General features: G+C 37.1%; 1 protein-coding gene across 1 annotated transcript in view; it reads right to left on the reverse strand.

The window, feature by feature from the left end:
• Positions 1-23,870, reverse strand: part of Afg1l (AFG1 like ATPase) — a 151,792-nt gene that overhangs the window by 79,735 nt on the left and 48,187 nt on the right. Inside the window, exons 6-7 of the mRNA XM_048353731.1 lie at positions 20,146-20,245; positions 7,585-7,643 (exon numbers count right to left, since the gene is read on the reverse strand). Coding sequence (XP_048209688.1) covers positions 7,585-7,643; positions 20,146-20,245 — 159 coding nt within the window. The remainder of the gene's footprint in view (positions 1-7,584; positions 7,644-20,145; positions 20,246-23,870) is intronic.

Consider the following 23,870-nt stretch of genomic DNA (forward strand, 5'->3'; position numbering starts at 1 on the left):
TTTACCTGTCAATATAAGACAACACTTCTAAAAGAAATAACATACGCTAAATGTAGTAATCAATACATCCAGCATCGTGCCATACATTTTTAGACATGCAAGAACCAAGAAAAGAGGGAAAACAAAACCAGATATACTTAGAGAGGGTGGAGTTAACAGGTAAGACTTCAGCTTTCAGCCCAACACTGGTAACTCACACCTATAATTCCTAACTATCAAGGAGGCTGTGACGATCCCAGTGCAAAGGCAGCCTAGACAGGAAGTCTGTAAGACTACCAAAAGTGCCAGAAGTAGAGGTGTGGCTCAAGTGCTAGGATGCTAACTCTGAGCAAAAAAGTGAAGGGCCAGCACCCCAGCACTGAGTTCAAGCACCAGGACTGGCACGCATGCACACACACACACAAGACTTTTAGGTGTACTTCTCCGTCTCCATATTCCTCTTGCAATATACAATTTAAAACAATACAATGTAAAAAGAAAACAAATGAGCTGGGTGCTGGTGGCTTCCAACCATCAACCTAGCTACTCAGAAGGCTGAGATCTGAGGATCACAGTTTGAAGCCAGCACAGGAAGGAAAGTCAATGAGACTCTTAATCTCCAATTAAATACCCAAAAACTGAAAGTGAAGCTGTTGCTCAAATGGTAGAGCACGAGCCTTGAGCAGAAAAGCTCAGGGACAACCCCCTGACCCTGAGTTCAAGCCCCAGGACAAAAAAAGAAGAGGAAGAGGAAGAAGAGGAAGTGGAGGAGGAAGAGAAGGAGGAGAGAGGGAGGGGAGGGTGGGGGGAGGAGGGAAGAGAAGGAGGAGGGGGAGGGGAGGGGGAGTACAATCTTCAAAATCTAAAGCTCAATAAGATGGTGATTTCCTGGAGGAGGGGGTGTTTGTTTAATAATGTAACCTAGAACTGGAGATGGAAAAGATAAAGATTCAGAAACACCAGTGGATACAAACAAATGAAGCCCTAGAAGTCTATTCTCTTCAACCAAGGAACCAGGAAGAGAAAAAGGTCTTAGACAACAACTTCACTATTATAGCAAATCCTGCAGAGAAAAACTGGATCTATTCTTTTTTTTTCTTTCAAACTGATGTACAGAGAGGTTAACAGTTTCATACATTAGGCATTGGATACATTTCTTTTACTGTTTGTTACCTCCTCCCTCATTCCCCCCTCCTCCCTGGATCCATTCTTTACCCATGCCAGCAAAGCAGAGGAGAGCCTGGAGTTCCACCCTCAGGAGATTGTAATGAGGCACCACAAAACCACTGGCGCAGCTGACAAGATCAGGTAGGACCTGGAATTGTCATCCCCAGACAACTAGTAACGAGCATTCCGTCTCCCTACAGTAGCAATGAAGATCACGTGGGGAGTTGGAATCTCTTGCCTTCAGCATCTCAGCTGCCAATAAAAGCTTTCTCCCTCTAACTGGCAGTAATCAAAGCCAGCACTTCTCCTGTCAGACTAATGTCCAAAAAGTCAGTTAAAATAGAAGTTTAAGATCCACAAAAAAAGGTACATCAGCAGACAGCTGTGCCTTCTTGTGAGGTAGCAGCTTGTGTCCTTGAGGCATAATGATTAAAGTCTCAGTAAATGGACTTGGACATGGTGGACTTTTGTTCACCAAGGCTGCATTCAATCCCGGCTAATTGGATGCTGTTCCCATCAATAACCTCTCTTTCCCTGGCCTCAACTACATGGTCTACATGTCCCAGTATAATTCTACTCATGGCAAGTTCAGGATTATTTGTACCAGTTTTTGTTATCTTTTGGTTCTGGTATTCTGTTACTTTATTTTGTTTTGGGTTGTTGCGCGGGGGGTGGGGGGGTATTTGTTTTGTTTTGTTTTTTTGTTGTGTTTTTTTTTTGGTGGTACTGGCGTTTGAACTTCAGTCCTTATACTGGCTAGACAGATGCTCTTACTATGGAGCCACACCTTCAACTCATGACAAGTTCAATGGCACAACCAAGTCTGAGAACAGGAAGCTTGTCAATGGAAAACCCATCTCTTCCAGAAGTGAGAGCTTGTCAAACTATGTCAAATGTCATAGAGCCCACTCTTGTCTTCACTACTTTGTAGAAGGCTAGAGTTCAAAGGGCTATTACCTATATGCTCTTTCTAGGGTAATCCTCCCATCAATGTCACTGGAATTGTTACCTGATTCTTGACACTCTTGGTAGGAATATAAACTGGTTCAACAAGTATGGAAAGCAGTATGGAGGTTCCTCCAAAGATAAGGGAATGTGGCTTAGTGGTGAAGTGCTTGCCTAGCATGGGTGAAGCCCTGGGTTTGATTCCTCAGAACCACATAAACAGCTGTAGCTCAAGAGGTAGAGTGCTAGCCTTGAGCAAAAAGAAGCCAGGGACAGTACTCAAGCCCTAAGTCCCAAGCCCCAGGGATGGCATAAATAAGCAAACAAACAAATAAAAACAAACGGGCACCCTGAGCTACACTGAGGCTATCATCTCCTCCTACTGTAACAAGGACACTCATTCTTCCACCTTTGATATTGAAGTGAATGTTATCCTTAACAGCTACTCTGTCAAGCTCACTTCCTGGTATGATAATGAACTGGACTACGCAGTGTAGTGGACCTATGGCCTGCAAGGAATAAAACATCTGGAGCACTAAAGAGAGGCCTTCAGCTGCTGTGAAGTCTGTGCCTCAACTCAGTCCCTCAACACTGATAATTTCCCCCTCAATACAATTTACATTCCAAACCTCCTGAAGGAGAAAGACACAAGGAGCATTCCCTTATCATCTACTATCAATAAAGTCTACCATACCCCCAAAAGGGAAATGATGCTCAACATCACTCCGCATTTGGAAAATGCAAATCAAACCACAAGGCACCATGCACACTCATTAAGATAATTATTATCCAAAAAGTAAGAAATTAACATGTTAACAAGGATGTGGAGAAACTAGAACCCAAGTTGGTGGACATGTAAAATAGTGCAGCTATTGTAGAAAACAATATGACAGTTCCTTAAACAACTTAAAACAATTAAATAGTTATCATATGATGCAGCCTTTCCATTTCTAGGTATATACACAAAATAATTAAAAGCATAAGCTCAAATATCTTTGTACACAAATGTTCACAACAGCTTCATTCATAAAAATGTTGAAATATCCAAATGTCCATCAACAGATGAATGGATAAAGAGAAGATGGTATATACACACACTGTATTATTATTGTGTCATACAAAGGAAGTTAGGCATAGTGGTGCACATCTGTAATCCCACTGCTTAGGAGTCTGAGGAAGTAGACCTCTAGACCAATCTGGGCTCCACTTTGAGGCACTATTCCTCCAACCAACCCCCAAAAGGAATAGAATTCTGATAGATGCTACAAAATGAGTGAAACTAAAAAACACTATTTCCTGTGTGGTTTCTTTAATTTATCTGCTTTCTGGATGTATATTTCTTTATTACTAAATATATAAAAAATTTTCACTTTTTAAAATCATTTATTAACTAATGTTTGATTGCTGTTTAACTTCCAATTTTACAATTTATAGAAACTTGTTTTATAACACATGTGGACAATTTCTTGTAAATATTTTGTATGTCCTTTAAATAGTGAGTACCTTCACTATTTTTGGATCTAGCCATCTAATGCTATTAGATTGGATTTGTTTAATTATGCCTCTCAAATCTTTACTATCATTGTCTATATTTCTTCCCACGGATTACAGAGAGAATGACAAAAAGCATCTCCCACGATATGAATTTGTTTTTCTTATGATTTTGTCATTTCTTACATATTGGGAAGCTATGTTCTATATTGCATGTAGATTTTAAATGCTTAAATATTGCTGTGAAAAGGACTTTCAAAGATCATTAAGTAGTAATGTCCCATATTTCAAGCATATGAATATCTGCCTGTTGAAGTACTTTCTATCATGACTACTTTAAGATTTTATCAGATAATTCTAACATCTCTATCATCCTGATTGATGTTGTCATCAATTTACTGTCTTTTTACAGTTAGTTTGAGATGTTCCTAGATTTTGGTATGAGCAATTTTCAATTTGCAACTTGAGGACATCTTCATAATTTGTCACAATAAGACTGTGAATCTTATTTTTAAACTTATTACAGAAAATACACATAATGAAGATTTACCATCTTAACCAATTGGCTTTAAGCAGTTTCACTATGTTGTTGACCAACAACACTATTTATTTTTAGAACTTTTTATTATCTCTAACAGAAACTCTGTACCCACTAAGTAATAGCTATCCATTCTTTCTTCTTCCTAGCACCTGGTAATCTCTATTCTACTTTTCTTTCTCTATAAATTTGTCTTTGTTAAGTACCTCATATAAATGGATCATATGATATTTTCTCTTTTGTGCCTGGATTATTTCACTTAGCATAATGTTTTCAAGGTCCATTCATATTTACATGCTATAATATGTATCAGAACTTTATGGTTCAGGCTAGGAATAGGGCCTAGTGGCAAGAGTGTTTGCCTCATATACATGAAGCCCTGGGTTTGATTCCTCACCACCACATATATTGAAAAGGCCAGAAGAGGTGCTGTGGCTCAAGTGGCAGAGTGCTAGCCTTGAGCAAAAAGAAGCCAGGGACAGTGCTCAGGCACTGAATCCAAGCACCAGGACTGGCAAAAAAAAAAAAAGAACTTTATGGTTCAATGCTATTCTAATGTATAGATATATTACATATTACTTATTCATCTACTGATGGACCTTTGGCTATCAACAGTAAATGAGTGAGTCCTTCTTGTCATCACTGCTATCTTCTGAAAACAGCCATTATTCGTGGGCCAGCAGTATGGCTCAAGTGGTAGAGCACCTATCTAGCAAATATAAGGTGATGAGTTCAAGCTCTCATATTATCACAAAAAGAAATAAATAGCATTACTCACTAAGAGCTTAGATAACTTTTGTTATTTTTCGATTCCCCAAGCATTAAGTCATACACTAAATGGTAAGAACATACAAGAAAAGTGTACTTTATGATATGACTATTTCTTCAATAAATCTCAATCTTGTTTATCTACATTTCTCCCACCTGGGCCAAAATGAAGGCATGACATTATTATCCATGAACTGGCAAAATGTTACCTAAGTTGATATACAATAATCTTTGTGCCTAGAGCCAGATAAGCTCCATAGAAACCAGTTGTACTTTTCATTGAGCTGATGTTTCATCATAGATGAGAAATCTTTTTAAAAATAAGACATTTTAGATATTTTCGCATCTAAACTTATATTTCAATACTAGGAATTTCAGTTCATATCCAATTTTGAATTATAAATTATTCATTTCTGGTTTTCTTTCCACTTGAAAAAAATTAAGGTTGGAAGAAGAAGTAAAAATTAAATTCAACCCAGACAGTTGAAGTATCTATTAATAGTATTATACTTAAGTACAATGAATTACTGGCCAAAAGCAAAAAACAAAAACAATAAACAATGAAAAAAAGACCAAGCCAAAAAGTTCCTGAGTACCTCTTATTTCATTCTCTTTATTCCATTTTGTGTATTTTAAGGTATATAAATATACTATTTTAATCCCTATTTTTCCTAGTTCCTTCTTTATATTTTGTTATCAGCACATGCCATTAGCTTTGGCTTCCTAGTGTGGAGAAAACAATTCAAGTCTACCTTCTCCTCCATATGTGAAACATGGGTATAAAGGGAAAACATTACTAACACCACACAGCTTTCACAAGTACTTTTCCTGCATCTATAAATACCTCAGGGAAATTAAAATCCTTAGGAAACTAAAATTGGTCAAGGAAACAGATGTTTGAATTACCCTAAGAACAGCACAGGGAATAAGGTTTGGCACCAACAGGAATTTCAACTAAAGTATATGTCAAAAAAGACTACGGGGCTGGGAATATGGCCTAGTGGTAGAGGGCTTGCCTCACATACATGAAGCCCTGGGTTCGATTCCTCAGCACCACATATAAGAAAAAGCCAAAAGTGGCGCTGTGGCTCAAGCGGCAGAGTGCTAGCTAGCCTTGAGCAAAAAGAAGCCAGGGACAGTGCTCAGGCTCTGAGTTCAAGACGCAGGACTGGCAAAACAAAACAAAAAGACTATGCCTTTAGGATAATTGAAGATAAAATATTTTAATTCTTCCTGCTCAGTAGGAATTTTTAAGGTTTTACTCTTTGTCAAATAGTTTTTTCACCCTTTCTTGATATGTTGACATAAACCAAAAAATATTATGTTCCTGAAATTATAGGGATTATATTTTAGAATGTGATGTGTATTGTTTTGGCACTATACTTTGCCTTTGATTATACATATTTGTATATGTTTTATATCCTCAAAAGAAATAGACGCCCTTGCAAGTATGAATGACTCATAAGAAGAAAAGCCTATTTTACATGTGTATTATCCATTATGACAAATGTGGTACTTTGCACATAGTAGGTTTTCAATAAATACTGATAGATGATAGAATTATTGAATAATCATGTAACTATTACTTTAAATTAACAATAAAAAGGAGGCTATTTCATTCTTAATCATATTGTAATGAAGACTATTTTAAACTCTATGCAGTGATGATACACACAAATATTTAAACTATTTATGTGCCTCAACTTGACATAATTTTATGATAACTTGATGGCAATCACATTTAAATATATTAGAATATTTTTATAATAATGCTATTCTAGAATAGCAACTTTAATAGCTGGGAAAACATGTTAATAATGGCCATTAGCCTGAAGGAAACAAGTAACATTAAACATTTTTTTCAGAAACAAACGTATAAGTTTAAATATTCCAGTATAATATTTATGAGCAAACCTCAAATTAAAATTTATAAAATGCGAACTGTCAAATGTGTCAGAGAATAATTTAGGCTATATTTTGTAATATTTCTCATGTACACATGAGTGAATACTGTATAAAAAAGATGATGATATTCTCCTTATGTCTTTGACTATCACTTTCTAAATGCTAAGATGAATTCTGCTTGAATATAAGACCAGTCCAAGGGAGAACTCAGCGTATTTCCTTAGAAAAACAAAGTCAAAACCCAACAAAATAAACACCAGAAAAATGGGTACTTGCAAGAGGTGGGGTAGGCCCAAAGGGAGAAGGCTACATAAATGAAGAGAAGGTGGTAAGAAGAGTCAAGAATTCAATGTAGGGCTGGGAATATGGCCTAGTGGCAAGAGTGCTTGCCTGGTATACATGAAGCCCTGGGTTCAATTCCCCAGCATCACATATATAAAAAATGGCCAAAAGTGGCGCTGTGGCTCAAGTGGCAGAGTGCTAGCCTTGAGCAAATAGAAGCCAGGAACAGTGCTCAGGCCCTGAGTCCAAAGCCAACAACAGGCAAAAAAAAAAAAAAAAAGAATTCAATGTATATACTACAAAATTAAGAAAAGTAAGAGAAAGAGTGGGTTAGGATGGGTACATAAGAATGCTGAAAGACACGACATTGATCATGATGCATTATGTTTATAAACTGCTTGTTAAATGGCAACTCCTTTGTACAACTTCTTCAAGATAGTAATAATAACAACAATACAGCCCAGATTACTGATCAATGTCTGTGAGTACAAGTAAATGATTTTTCTTACCTTCAGGACAGCTATAAATGGCACAAAGTTAGCCCTTTGGAGTCCATTTTTATAGAGATCTGAAAGAAATACATGGCATTAGCTTTTTTATTTTATTTTATTTTTGGCCAGTCCTGGAGCTTGAACTCAGGGCCTGGGCACTGTCCCTGGCTTCTTTTTACTCAAGACTAGCACTCTACCACTTGAGCCATAGTGCCACTTCCTGCTATTTCTGTGTATGTGGTGCTGAGGAATCGAACCCAGGGATTCATGCATGCTAGGCAAGCACTCTACTGCTAAGCCATATTCCCAGCCCAGCATTAGCTTTAAAATTAGCTTTAATCATAACATTAGTTTACCTTTAAGCTGGGAAAATAAAACTTTCTACTGATTTTTTTTTTTTTTTTGGCCAGTCCCGGGCCTTGGACTCAGGGCCTGAACACTGTCCCTGGCTTCTTCCCGCTCAAGGCTAGCACTCTGCCACTTGAGCCACAGCGCCGCTTCTGGCCGTTTTCTGTATATGTGGTGCTGGGGAATCGAACCTAGGGCCTCGTGTATCCGAGGCAGGCACTCTTGCCACTAGGCCATATCCCCAGCCCCTCTACTGATTTTTTTAATACAGAAGCAAATAATAAAGGAAAGAAGGAAGGAAGGAAGGAAGGAAGGAAGGAAGGAAGGAAGGAAGGAAGGAAGGAAGGAAGGAAGGAAGGAAGGAAGGAAGGAAGGAAGGAAGGAAGGAAGGAAGGAAGGAAGGAAGAAAGAAAGAAGAGAGAGAGAAAGAGAAGAAGACCAACATTGATTTGTATTCAGGCACTATACTATACAAAATTCACTATGATAAGAGAAAAAAATAGCAGTCACAGAAAGCAAATAAAAAAGCATTCAATCAAATTGGCTTTAAACAAGAAGATGCAATAAAGAATGTGGAAGATTTGCCTTCCAAAACTGTAAATCAATAACTCGACTTAAGGTGACATGTTTAAATACTCTTAATACTTGAATACATAGGATTCTGTTGTGAAATGAATTACTAAAGAATTAAAAGTGTTAATTAAGAATGAAAAGAAATGGAACCCAGGGTTTCATGCATGGTATGCAAGTACTCTACCACTAAGCCACAAACCCAGGCTAAAACCATATTTTAATAAACTGTAAAAAAAAATGTTATTATGTTGGAAACTAACTGTACAACTCGGGTAGGGAATGGGTAGGGAAGAGAGAAGGTGGGAGAAAAATGAGGAAGGGGGTAACAAATATAACAAGAAATGCACTCAGGATGTGAGGGCGATCTGGCTGGGACATCTGTCACCCCATTGATTGATCGCCAGGGTTGATTTGGCTGATCTGGCTGGCTGGGCGGCGTCCCCTCCCTCCCTCGCCTCTCCATGTGCGTCCCTCCGGAAGCTGTGGGCTCTGGGTGGAAGAGGACGACCATCCCCGATAGAGAAGAACCTGTCTTCGGTCAAGGTTTTGCAACTAGATGTGCTCCCCTGCTAGAACCTCCACCTAAGCTCTCACGAAATGCACTCACTGCCTTACATATGTAACTGTTACCCCTCTGTACATCACCTTGACAATCAAATTAAACTTTAAAAATATTATAGATAAGTAAGGCCATTTTCCTTAGACATTTTCCTATTTGCGTGTGTATGTCATCATGCATGTATGTTTATATATACATCCGGATACATAAATTCATTATTTTCCAGAACAAACAAATGAATAAAGGCAACAAATTTTAAGTTTCTGCACATTTTTCTTCAGCAAAGGATACTTCTGTCCAGGCACAGTGATGCACACCTGTAACCCTACTTCTCAGCCTCAGGAGACTGAGGCAAGAGGATCATGAGTTTAATGCTATCCCAGGCAACAGCATGAAGCCCTCTCTCAAAAAAGGGGATGAAAGAGACTACTTGGAAGTTTTTTTTCAAGAGTTCAAAATATTATTCCATTTTAAAAAAACACCCTATTTTAAAACAACCATTCTATAACACTTCTTAATTATAAAAATAAGAATAGTTTTTAAAAGTTCACTCAAAAATAATTTAAATTATATCTCAATTTTTAAGTATAGCATTATGGGATATTTTCTACATTTCCTTGTTTAGAGAAAAGTTGATAACAATGATAGATTTCAACTGTCACATTTACTTATGGAAATAAAATATGGTCATTAAGAAACATTTATTCTCTTTAGAAAAGTATTCATCATAACATCATTATAGTGAAGAAAGTATTTGCATAAGCTCTTTGGCTAATTAAGGAGTAGAGACTTCAATTCAGTTACATTTAACATTTTTTATTTAGGGATATCATTAAAGGTAAGATAATGCTGCCCAGGATACTAGGATTTCAAATTCAAAATGAGATCTTTTCTTTCCTATAATCAGTACCTCTAAGAAATAAAATGGGCAAAATGCAAGAAATGGGCTTATAGGGATTTTCATAGTTAAGTATTTTCAAAAGCTTTGCGAGAAGGTATATAAAAGCACGACTGGATGATAGTGGTTGACAGCCATGGTTAACCAAAAATAATAAAAATGGAAAATAAGACCATTAAAAATATGCTCAGTGTTTATAGCAGCTTTACATATAATAGCTAAAAACTTCTACAATGCAAGTGACTATCATTAGGTGCATGGATAAACAAACAGTGGTATGGCTGTACAATGAAATACTACTCAGCAATAAAATGAAAAAACATAGACACAATAAAAATAACTCTCAAAATAATTATGTAGAAAGCCAGACTATAAAACTGAATATATGCTATATGGTTGCTTAATATGAAATTCTAGAAAAGGCAAGGCGTTTGATAATAGCAAGTCCATCAGCAGTGGTCTGGGGAAGGCAGGGTAAGGTGACAACAAGAGATGAAAAAGAGGGCCTCAAAAAAAAAAAAGAAAAAGAAAAAGAAAAAGAGGGCCTCGGGAAATGTGGGGAGATATTTGGAATATCAACTACATGGCTGTCACAATGCTTTCACTGATGTAGAGAAGCGTCAATATTTTTTCACTGGATCCTTTAAATATGAACCATTTATTGTAAATCAATTAAAAATGTATCAGAGGGCTGGGGATATAGCCTAGTGGCAAGAGTGCCTGCCTCGGATACACGAGGCCCTAGGTTCGATTCCCCAGCACCACATATACAGAAAACGGCCAGAAGCGGCGCTGTGGCTCAAGTGGCAGAGTGCTAGCTTGAGCGGGAAGAAGCCAGGGACAGTGCTCAGGCCCTGAGTCCAAGGCCCAGGACTGGCCAAAAAAAAAAAAAAATGTATCAGAAACACGCATTATTACTTATCAAAGAGTATACTATTACAAAACTAAAAATAAGATATTATACTAATGGAAGTTTATCTCTGTTAAGGTTAACTTGTTTTAGTTTGTAGAATAGCATCTTATGACTTATAGGACTGTGATAAAGCCTAACAAGTGTGTATCCTTTAGAATGTTAATGACAATGAAAGATGTAAAGACCCACTTGTAATATTCTTGATTAAAAGATTTCCACTCATCAGCAAAGTTAAAGCTGAATAATAATAGCCAGTAACTCTTAAGAGACCTAATTTTCAAAGGGTTAATTTTTTAATTCAGCCTTTGTAAAGACATATTAATTTAAAACTTTATTTTCTAAACAGAATTCTAAACAGAAATAATTTGTCTTGAAAACGTTTAGGTTTTTTCAGGACACTTAAATAAGAAACGACTGTATTCATTAAATTGAAGAGTTTTTCTGCAATTCAAATATTATGCTAATTATTAATGCAAGAGATCCATCTTCTGAAATGTTATTTCACTAGCAAAAATTGTAATATTAGTTGTTTAATATTATTTTTCTCAGACATAAAGATTTTATAATACATTTATATCAACATTTGTCATTATTTACTAAACACTATTTAAAAATTCAGGAGCTCTTGCCTTTGATTTTTTAATGACCTTTGAACACAGCTAAATGAACACTTGGTCATATAAAACAGAGTACCAGAATTATGGGACATTCATTTGCAGAGAATAGTATAAGGACTCTAAATTCTCCACAATGAATAACTATAATAATACTTAGAAATGAAACACATGCAAAGAGGATTTTTGAAGTAATTACAAGTACGTAAATACTTGCACATAGATCTTTCCCCTAAAGATCCAAGCACGAAAGCCAAGAGTTCAATGAATAAGGCTTATTTACATATGTACAAATCAGTTTACAGCAAGAAAAGCATTTAAAACAGATAATTAAGGTGAGTTTTTGGCCAGGCACAAGTGACTCATGCCTGTGATATTAGCTACTCAGGGAGCTGAAATATGAGGATGGAGGTCAGGCAGGAAATCCCACAAGATTCTTATCTTCAATTAACCACAAAAAAGTGGAAAGTGGAACTGTATAGCTCAAGTGGCAGAGTGCTGGTCTTGAGTAAAAAAAAAGTTCAAGGTTAGTGCCTGGGCCCTGATTTCAAGTCCTAGGACCAGCACACACACACACAAAAAGGCTTTGCATAAATTGACATAAATACTTACATGGTTCTATGGAGTCAATCTATCCTTCCTAGATATTTTTATGTTATTATAGATTCAAAGGGTATTTTTAGCCATTTAAGCATAAACACCCAGCTTCCTCTTAAAAAACAAAAGTTCAGGCTAGATGCTAGGGGCTCATACCTATACTCCTAGTTAGTCAGGAGGCTGAGACCAGATGAATCACAAGGCCAGTCCAGGCAAACAGTGAGACCCAATCTCAAACAATAAATTGGTCTTGGTGGTGGTGTTTATGTCTGTGATTCCAGCTACATGGGAGGTTATAGGTAGGAGGATCACAGGAGCCAGGCAAAACTGTTCCAAGAACCTATCTGAAAAATAATCAAAGCAGAAAGGGCTGAGGGCACATTTCAGGTGGTAGAGTGCCTGCCTATCTGTTGAGTAGGCAGCTGCTTACCTCATCAAGCATGCAGCCCTGCATTCAAATCTCAGTGCCACAATATACTATATACAATATATATATGCAAACATACCTAGGTATGCATATATGTATATGTACATGTATGTGAATGTGCACATATAAAAGCTTTAAGAATATTTTACTAAATCTGTAGATTTTATAGCTAATTAAATATTCCTATTTGGTAATATATTGTAGTCTCATACTCAATTCAATATACAATTATGAATTGGTACTACATTCCTGCACTGAAATGAGGATTGAAGACAAAATAAATAACAGGTGGAGCTAAGTTTTACAGAATACCTAATATACCAGACCATTTGCTAGGCACTTCTCCAATTTATAAATATATTTTTTCAATTTATAAAAATATATGTAACATATGTAATTTACAAATATATATAAGCATATACTGAGTCATATGCACATGTACACAAATGTTATTAAATGAACTATGGTATGTGCATGGGGAATTTAAATAGTGTAACTCCTTTAAACAACTATCTTATAGTATAACAAAATGAATACTAGGAAGTTGGTACTTGACGTGTGTGGTGAGGAAAAAATCAAAGGGAGACGAGGTAAATGAATGAAGAAAGGAATGGGGGAAAGATTGCAGTCATAATATGCAATGTATATCATGTGAAACTAGGAAAATCAAGAGGAGGTTTTGTTGGTAGAGTAGGGAAAATGATGAAAGGAGTGATATAGATCGAGATGCATTGTAATCATAAAGTGACAATGAATTGCAACTCTTTTGTACAATTACTTAAACATAATAAAAGTATTTTTTAAAAGTATAAGATCCTGAGTTCAAGCTTCAGTACCAGCACACAATTTCTTCTTAAGTTTAAGTATTAATTTCTAATTTTTAGCTAATCTAATCTACTGGACTGTCAGTACTTTGTCTGAGTTTCCATTCAATTAAGTAATATCATTGTAATATTCTTTTCTTACTGGAATACTATAAAATTAACAAAGCTTTACTTTGGAACCTAAAAAGGTGGGAATCATAAATGTGAAATCTTAAATCCTGGATTTTTTGGTTTATAGCTTTTTCTAATGACTTGACATTATAATCACTGAAAAATACAACCATGTCTATTTGTATATGAGCATTAAAGTGAAAGAAACATGGACTCTATGGTCTCCCTTATTGGGAATAATTAGTACAGGTTTAGGCAAGTCATAGCAGAGCGTCACAAGGCCCAATAGCTATACCCTTATGAACACATAAGATGATGCTAAGTGAAATGAACTCCATGTTATGGAGACAATTGTTATATCACAGTTGTAACTACTTTCAACGTCCCATGTGTATCTGTAGCTTCTATTTTTGATGATGTTCTTGTATCACCTTCCTGTGGTTGTACCTACACTAGCTCTGTAATCTTATCTGAGTATATTGGAAACCGTGTATACTGGTATTGGAACTAGGAAATTGAAAGGGAATACCAAAAATCGAGAGACACAAGGTAAAAAAAGACAACTACAAAAGCAATACTTGCAAAACTGTTTGGTGTAAGTGAACTGAACACCTCAGGGGGAGAAAGGGTAAGGGGAAGGGGGGAGGGGGGAGGGGGGAGGGGGGTATGAGGGACAAGGTAACAAACAGTACAAGAAATGTATCCAATGCCTAACGTATGAAACTGTAACCTCTCTGTACATCAGTTTGATAATAAAAAATGGAAAAATAGTGCCTAAATAATAAAAACTGAGGTTTTATAAAATTAAGAATATAGCCTCTCGGGCTGGGGATATAGCCTAGTGGCAAAGAGTGCCTGCCTCGGACACACGAGGCTCTAGGTTCGATTCCCCAGCACCACATATACAGAAAACGGCCAGAAGCGGCGCTGTGGCTCAAGTGGCAGAGTGCTAGCCTTGAGCGGGAAGAAGCCAGGGACAGTGCTCAGGCCCTGAGTCCAAGGCCCAGGACTGGCCAAAAAAAAAAAAAAAAAAAAAAAAAAAAAAAAAAAGAATATAGCCTCTCTCTGAATAAATTTTTTTCCAATTATACCCATTCCTACAGATCTGATTCAAGATCCTCTCTATTTCAGGAGCTTTAGCCAGATTGTGTCATAAAATATAAGACAGCACTACAAGGCACCAGATACTCTAAAGTATTCTACAGATCTCAGGAAAGAAATATCTGGAGAGATCAAAAGCTAGCAGAAAAATAAAAACTAGTTATCAAAAGCCATCAATGAGCTGGGTGCCAGTGACACACCTGTAGCCCTAGCTACTCAGGAGTCTGAGATCTGAGGATCGAAATTTTGAAGCCAGATGGGCAGGAAAGTCCAGAAGACTCTTATCTCTAATAAACTACTCAGACAAAGCCCAAAGTGGTGCTGTGGTTCAAGTGGTAGAGCACTAGCCTTGAATACAAAGAGGCTCAGAGTTCAAGACCCAGGTCTGGTTAAAAAGAAAAAAAAAAAAAAGCTATCACTGGTCTAATCCTTTCAGTTCCTACCTAGGAAACTGGATTAGGCTGGGAAAAGAGTAATGTACAAGGAATCTTTGTTGTTGCCTGGCTCCTCTCACCTCTCAAGTATTGTTTCCCTTCCTTTTCTTCTATAAAAACCTTGCAAAAGCACTCATGAGTGCTACTTATTCTCTTAGGTCCTAATCAATTATTTTCAATTAAAATGAATAAGTATTTTTTCTTTTCTTTTTTATTGTGTGTGTATGTGTGTTCTCCAGTCCTGGGTCTTGAATTTGGGAACTCACCACAGTTTTTAAGCTTTTCTACTCAAGGCTAGTATTCTACCACTTGAGCCACAGCTCAGCTTCCAGCTTTGGAGATGAGAGTCTTAGGACTTTCCTGCCCTGGAAGGCTTGGAACCACAGTTCTCAGCTATTAGCCTCCTGAGTAACTAGGATTATAGGCATGAGCCAGTCAAAGTCCACCTAATACATATTTATTAAATATTCACATTTTAAAGTTTGGGGCTTGAATTCAGTGCCTGGGCACTGCTCAACACTAGTGCTCTACCACTTGAGTCCGAGCTCCACTTCCAGCTTTTTGGGGGGAGGGAGTGCTTAATTGGAGATAAGAGTCTCATGGACTTCCCTGCCCGGGTTGGCTTTGCAATCCTCAGATCTCAGCTTCTTGAGCAGCTAGGATTAGCTACCAGTGTCTGGCTTAAATCATCTTTTTTTTTTTGCCAGTCCTGGGGCTTGAACTCAGGGCCTAAGCCCTGTCCCTGGTTTCTTTCTTATTTTTGCTCAATGCTAGCACTCTGCCACTTGAGCCACAGAGCCACTTCTGGCCTTTTCTATATATGTGGTGCTGAGGAATCAAACCCAGGGCTTCATGTATACGAGGCAAGTACTCTTGCCACTAGGCCATATTCCCAGCCCTAAATCATCATTTTATGTTAAAAATAATAATTTACTGCCTGGAGCTAGTGACTCATGACGATAGTCCTAGCTACTGAGGAAGCTAAGATCTAAGGATCAAGATTTGAAGCCAGCCCAGGTAATAAATCAGACTCTTAGCTCCAGAAACTCTTATCTTATCTAACTAAATCAAAAGGGTATAGGGACATAAGGCTCAAGTGGCAGAGTGCTTATTTAACAAGCAGGAGACCTTGAGTTCACCCTCCTTTTTTTAATCAAAAGGGAACAAGGAATAAAATCCCCAGGAATCTCCCCCAGAGTTCTGCTGTATCTCCCTGCATCCTGCTTCCCCTCACTCTTCAGCCACGCTGACCACCTCTCCAGCTCCTTTCTCAGTCACTCAGTTCTGCCTCACCCCTCTGCCAAGAAACTTCTTCCCTCAGCTTGTACAGTCGTTTGAGAATAATTTCTATTTAAAATAAAAAGAAAGAAAGGAAGGAAGGAGAGAGAAAGAAAAGAAAAAGAGAGACAGAAAGAAATAAAGAAAGAGAGAAAGAAGGAATCTGGGGCCCTAGGTCAAAAGTTATGACATGGGCTGGGAATATGGCCTATCAGTGAAGCCCTGGGTTGGATTCCTCAGCACCACATATATAGAAAAGGCCAGAAGTGGCGCTGTGGCTCAAGAGGTAGAGTGCTAGCCTTGAGCAAAAAGACACTGGGGACAGTGCTCAGGCCCTGAGTCCAAGGCCCAGGACTGGCAAAAAAAAAAAAAAATATATATATATATATATATATATATGACCTAAGGAAAATGTTAGATACATGATGACTGTTGGAAAGGGGAATAGTTTCTAACTGGGCCACAGATTGATGAAGACCAACAAGGAGAAACATAAGTGAGGCTATTTAGGTTTTCTCTGTGTGTGTGTGTGTGTGTGTGTGTGTGTGTGTGTGTGTGTGTGTGTGTGTTAATTTACTTGTAGCCTTGGGTAGTAGAGCTCAGGGACAGAGACCAGGCCCAGAATTTAAGCCTCATGACCACCACCAACAACAAAAACAACAACAAAAATTTTATTTGTGGGTGGGGAGAGGGAAGCAGGGAGGGGGGAAAGCGAGAGAATAATTAGGGAGGAGGTAACAAGTTGGATAAGAAATGTACGCACTGCCTTGCGTATGAAATTATAACCCCTCTGTACATCACTTGGACAATAAAGAAATAAATAAATTTTTAAAAATTTACTTATGGAGGGCTAGGAATGTGGCTTAGCAGTAGAGTGCTTGTCTAGCATGCATGAAGCACTAGGTTTGATTCCTCAGCACCACATAAACAGAAAAAGCCAGAAGTGGTACTGTGGCTCAAGAGGTAGAGTGCTAGCCTTGAGCAAAAAGAAGCCAGGGACAGTGCTCAGGCCCTGAGTCTAAGCTCCAGGACCAGCAAAAAAAAATTTACTTGTGGAATTGTTTTTTTGTTTTTTGTTCTTGTTGTCTTTTCTTTTTTTGTACTGGGGATCAACCCAGGATGTTGCACTTGCTAGGCAAGTACTTTGCCACTGAACTGTTTTAACTTTTTGGGAGGTGGTGGTTTTGGTTCCTTGAGTTTTAACACATAACCAACACGGGAACCAGAATGTAAAACCATCATCTCAAGGAATTCTTAAATTGTAATTCTACAGCTTTTATAGAAAAGGCATTCTCTTAGACAACTAATATTCACTTTTGCAATTCTGCATGTTAAATTTCTGATCTCAAAAATAGCTGTCCAGCTCAATTTTTGCATGTTTGCTTGGTAAACAAGTACTTTTTTCATTCCTACAAAGTTATGAGCTCCAAAATGTCCTTTAACCTATCCTTGTGATTGTCCTTCCTCAATATACCACATTACAATAGCACATTTTTTTTCTTTTAGCAGTCTTTGCTAAGAGGTTTCTAAGAGTATTCTAGCCCATTCCATTTACAAGCATAGCTTTATCTCTGAATGTCTAAAGGCAACACTAATGAAATTTATTAACATGTTAGCAACAGTAAAATCAAGCCTCACTTCCACTTGGACAAACTACTATTAAGAAGCTCACTGCTGGGGATATGGCCTAGTGGCAAGAGTGCTTGCCTCGTACACATGAGGTCCTGGGTTCGATTCCCCAGCACCACATATACAGGAAATGGTCAGAAGTGGTGCTGTGGCTCAAGTGGCAGAGTGCTAGCCTTGAGAGAAAAAAAAGAAGAAGCTCACTGCCTACTGGCATGAGAATACATAGATAATCTCAGTTCTCAAGAGGCTGAGGTAGGAAAATATGAGTTCAAGTACAACTGGGGATATGTGGTGAGATCCACCCTTTAAAAAAGCTCACGCCTGTAATCCTAGCTACTCAGGAGGCTGAGATCTGAGGATCAAGGTTCCAATACAGCCAAGACAGGAAAGTCCATGAGCCAAGACAGGAAAGTCCATGAGACACTTATCTCCAGTTAACCACAAAAAGCTGGAAGTGGTAAAGCACTAGCCTTGAGCCAAAAAGCTCAGAGATAGCATCAAGACCCTGAGTTCAAGCCCCAGGGCTAGCACACACACACACACACACACACACACACACACACACACACACACACACACACACACGTGTGCGTGCACGTGTGCCCGGGCAAATGCTAGTACATCTCAAGTATTAAGTAACATTAAAAGAGAACAAAATCAACTACGTGAAGATATGCCAACTATGACAGCAGCTCCACAACAAGGTACTGATGTGTTAGTCATCAGATGTGACATAGTCTATTAAAAACAAACAAACAAAAAACCTCCCTAGCACATTGCTCTTTTCAGGCTCACTAAGAAATTCCATGTTAGCAATTATAGTGATCATCTCTCAACCACATTTTAACCTTGTAGCAGCATTTATAACAAAGGTGGTTTCCCATCCTTTTGGTACCACTTCTTTTCCTCACTTACATTCTCTGTGCTGTCCTCCTATGCCACCACCTGCTTTCATTAACCTCTTTCAGGACTGATAATTTCCAAATTTATATTTCCAGTCTGAATCTTAAAAAAAAAAAAAAAGCCTTCTTAGAAGCACTTATCTTCATAGAAAATCCCACTTCCAATTCCCTACCTAGATCTCCTTTTTCTTCAGCCTTCCCATCTCAGGATGGGAACTGACCCTTCTAATGCCTCCTTTTCATTCCCCATATCCATTCCATCACTAAGTCCCCTTCAGTCTGTCCGAAAAATATATCCAGAATCTGACCAGTCTCATCACTTGGCTGCTCCATTATCTTCTCTCAGTAGTTTTGCAAGTCTTCTGGTCTCCTTTATCCCAACCTTGTAGTTTCCATTCTCACACTCCTCACACTGCAGTCAGAGATCCTTTCCCTTCCCTTCCCTTCCCTTCCCTTCCCTTCCCTTCCCTTCCCTTCCCTTCCCTTCCCTTCCCTTCCCTTTCTCCTTCCCCCACCCCTTCCCCCTTCCCTTCCTTCCTTCCTTCCTTCAACTTCCTTCCTTCATTTTGTGGTCCTGGGGATTTAATTCAAGGCCTTGAAATCCTTTTAAAACATGCATATATTCTATGTTTATTCTAAGACTATTTACTGAAATCCATCTACTTGTATTGTGGGCACTGGTAAAGATTGCTGCACTCATGATTTTTTGCATCCTAGAAGGGGACAGACAATAAACCAAAAATATAATGAAAAAATGAATGACAGCTGGTCTGTAAGCTCTATAGGGGGAAAAAAAAAGAGAGAATACGAGGAAACATCAGAAAACAGTGTTGAGTTTTAAACTCAAGTAGGTCTAGGCTTCCCTAACAGAGCAGCTTCTGACATGCAGATATCTGGGGGATGAACATTCTAGGCAAAAAGATGTTAACATTAAGTCTCTTATAAAATATCATCTTTTAGTTCCTTATACCTTTTACTGACCACAATAATATACTGAAAGAAACAAGATTTGAAACTCATTACATTTGTCTAAATATCACTTGTATCTTAATTTATTAAGTACTTTCCTAATAAGCCACAAGAACTCAGAAATGATAAATTCAGTTAAGTATAAGAAACTATGCATACAAGCAATGGTCAGGGGAAAAAGTACATTCAACATGGGAGATAAGCTGGATTTTTCTTGCTTAAATATAAACATTTTTCAAATATAATACAGACTAATTTTTCAAACTAAGCCAGTTCTAAAACTAATGATAAGCAAGGTCATCAGATTTATTAACACAATAAAATTAGCACAAAATTATGGATTTTTAAAAGCTTGTTAGTTTCCACCTAATTGGGTGAGACTAGCACAATGTTTGTTTTTACCTTCCGGTGGTCTGTTGGATGTTGCCACAACGACGACCCCATTTTTGAACAGATTTTCAAAAAGCTGTTTCAGAATCATGGCATCAGCAATGTCAGTGACCTAGGGACAACAACATATTTGTTTTATTTTAATTTCACTTCTGCTCTAACAAATTTGCTAATGGTTCATCTTTTTTGAAAGATGGACATGAATTCCAAGAGAAAGTCTAATTATCATCATGAAGAAGAAAGTAGATAATTAAAAGCATGAAAGACCATGTAACAGTCCTTTAAACTTGACTCTTCTTCTTTGCAAGCCTATCATTTCTAGGCAAATTATCAAATGGTTTTATGTTAACGTCTTTTATAGAACCACAGGTGGAAAGCATAGATAATTGTCCTAAACATTAAGCAAGTCTAATTAATTAGAACATGACCAACTCACTCTGCCTACTGCCATTTGCCCCTCCCCCCAAAAAATAAAGGAGACAAAAATAATAAAAAAAAAATAAGAATATTAAAATATATAGGCTGTTTACAATTTCTAATACCTTTCTGGCAAAGGTCCCTGGAAAGGTGACTTTAAATGGTCATAGGACTTTAGAAATAAGGACAAGTAGCCAGTGAGACATAATCAGCTGCTGTTGAAAATAGAATGATATGACATAGATACTATTGTGCAATTGTTGCACAAAACAATTCAACAGATGGCCCATCACAAAAATAAGCGATTTCATTGTTCTTTGTAAGTGCCTTCTATTACTGTCCATGAATAATCAAAAGGCACTGCAGTCACTTCCAGCACAGCCAGCCTCTGCTAACCTTCGCAAACACAAATACTCCTTTGGAAAGAAAAGGGGGAAAAACGCCTTCACGAGAACAGCTAATACAATGCTTTTTTTTTTAAAGGGGGCTTCTGACAAAACTAGTATAATGAACATAAAACTATTCAGTCTAAGTTAGGTTAAGGAAATGTAACTATTGATCTTTTCTAAAATTACTTTATTTAAAAAATTCATAACTGCAATGTAAACTTAATGATAACTTCTTAGAAAAGCTTATAAAATTTGAAAAGAAATAGAGCCCAAAATGGAAATTACCTTTAAAAGCAAATGTGGAATGGTTTTATGTTAACTTCTTCTATAGAACTACAGGTGGAAAGCATAGATAAGTGTCCGAAACATTAGTCTAATTAATTAGAACATGACCAACTCACTCTGCCTACTGCCATTTGTCCCTCCCCCCAAAAAACAGAGGAGACCAAAAATAATTGGAAAACAAGAATATTAAAATACATAGTCTGACTGGATATTGTATATATGCTTACCTGAAATAGGGAAGGGTAAGAAAAATGAGGGAGGGTGTAACAAATATGACCAGAAATGTACTCACTACCTTATTATGTAACTGTACCCCCTCTGTACATCACCTTGTCAATAAAATTTAATTAAAAAAATAAATAAAAGAAAAAAGAAAGAAAAAAAATACATAGTCTGTTTACAATCACTACAGGTGATTCTAAGCATATAACATGAGTTTTTTTATATTCCCAGTGCAAAAAAAAAAAATGTTTTGCTCTTTCTTTGATAATACCTTTCAAATAATCTCAAATAAAACTTGTTTTATATAATACTAGTTAAACATACCACATTATTATTTTAAAACCCTTTTTATGAAACGTAGAAACTAGTGGAATTCTTTCAATTTGATCAAAATACTGAAAGTTACCAACTAAGCAGTTACAACATAACTAATAATTAACCTGCATTGAATAGATCTAAGTTACCTTTCTCTTTACAGGTGATATCTGACTCAAACATTTAGTGATCTCTTTGCTACCAGAACAAAACAAAACCAGGAAACAAGGATGTACATGTTTTGTTTTTCCATCTTAGGCCATAACTTGAAAGCAAATTAACTTTTAAAAATGACTGAAGATCCTTAAAATTGAAGACTTCAGGGACTTCTAAGGTGGTAATTAAAATTATGAAAAGGAAAGTGGTGTAGATATTATTTAATTTGGAGCTTAGGATCATTGTCAAATTTTGCTTCCGCAAAAACACTCACAAAGAAGTTCCTTTTCAAATGCTCAAACACCAGTGGCATTTCTGATGAGGGAACAGAACAAGCGTACAAATTTTAGTAGCGACTGCACTTTTAAATTAAATTTAAAATCCAATCTAAAGTCATAATACATTTACTTTTAAAGTACAGCTTACTCTATTTAAGAAAAAAAAAGTCATTTACCTATAATGCTTATATCTTTCAAAAAATTAAAAATAGCGTTTGTGTCCTCAGATTCAGAGAAGAGAAGAGACATTTAGCTTTTAACACAATACAGAGGTTTAAACTGAAAACTGGAGGAAGCAAAGAGTAGGGCTTGTGGCTGAGTTATACTTTGCTGCTTTTATACCACGGAATGTTTTTGCCCTATCAGAGAGAATTAACTTGGAGAAGCTATGACTAATTAATAAAGCAGGAGTCACTTGTAGCAGCCGGGTGCCAATGTATACTCTTTTGATCTTGTCCCCCCGACTAGTTCAGCTTTGCTGGGGAACAGTAATTTTACAGTGTAAGTGAACAGAAGACAATTGGCCCCACATTCTTGGAGAGCTGGCATTTTTTAGCACCCAGCATTTCATTACCACCAAGAACAAAAGAGAAGGCTACAGATTACCAATAAGGGTAGTCTGCTAATAGAGAGTAGAGACATTTCATTAGCATTAAAGAGGAGAGATTTTTTATGACCTAGAGTTGCTTTCCATTATGACTCACTTAAGTAAAAAGAAAAAAAAACCTAATGGTTAATTTACATGTGTAAGTGCCGGAGTCTCAGTCATCCACTGATTGGTACAGTGCCATGTAATGAGTGACAAACATAAGCATGCATTATCAGTAATTAGTATTAGCACAGAAATAAGCACCTAGTTTTTATTAGCAGTTTTTAATAGCTTCCCTGTTTCATAAAAACGGTTAAAACTATTTTTCAAATGATATTGATAGCTTATAGAGGAGAATTTTGCATGATACTCTGCTCATCAGAACGCTTTCTGTTTTCTTTCTCTCTCTCTCTTTTTTTTTTTTTTGGCTCTATCAGTAAAACATCTATTCAATATCCTAAAGAGAGACATGAAGACATAAGTTTTTAAAAAAAATTTTCCTCGAGTATTCTAATATCTCCAGAAAATAAATGGTTTACAACTAACATAAATATTCAAAGAGGACATGATAAATATCCTAAAGAAAACTTTTAGAATAAGCTATTTTTTATAACAACTCAAGCACATTATAAAAACAAAAAATGAAATGAAATAACCTATGTCACTGGTCCATGTCTCCAGGTTCTCATTTCAAGTCCTGGTATCATGCGTGACACACAAAAGAAAGAAAAAGAATAAAAAAGGAAAGAAAAGAATAGTTTATCTCATATGACAAATAAAACTGAAATGCCACACTTAGCAAAGATGAACAGGCTAGTGAAAAATATATTCTACAAATATAATCGAAGTGCTACCACTGGTGGCTCACACCTGTAATCCTAGCTATTCAGGAGGCTGAGATCTGATGATTACATTTTAAAGCCAACCTAGGCAGAGAAAGTTCATGAAACGATTCAGAAAAAGCTAGAAGTGCTGTGGCTCAAGCTGTAGAGCATTAGTCTTGAGCACAAAAGGCTCAGGAGCAGCGCCTAGGCCCTGAGTTCAAGCCCCACAACTGATGAAAAAAAAATTCCCTAAGTTCAAGAG

This window comes from Perognathus longimembris, chromosome 9, assembly GCF_023159225.1.
Source record: "Perognathus longimembris pacificus isolate PPM17 chromosome 9, ASM2315922v1, whole genome shotgun sequence".
Lineage (NCBI taxonomy): Eukaryota > Metazoa > Chordata > Mammalia > Rodentia > Heteromyidae > Perognathus > Perognathus longimembris.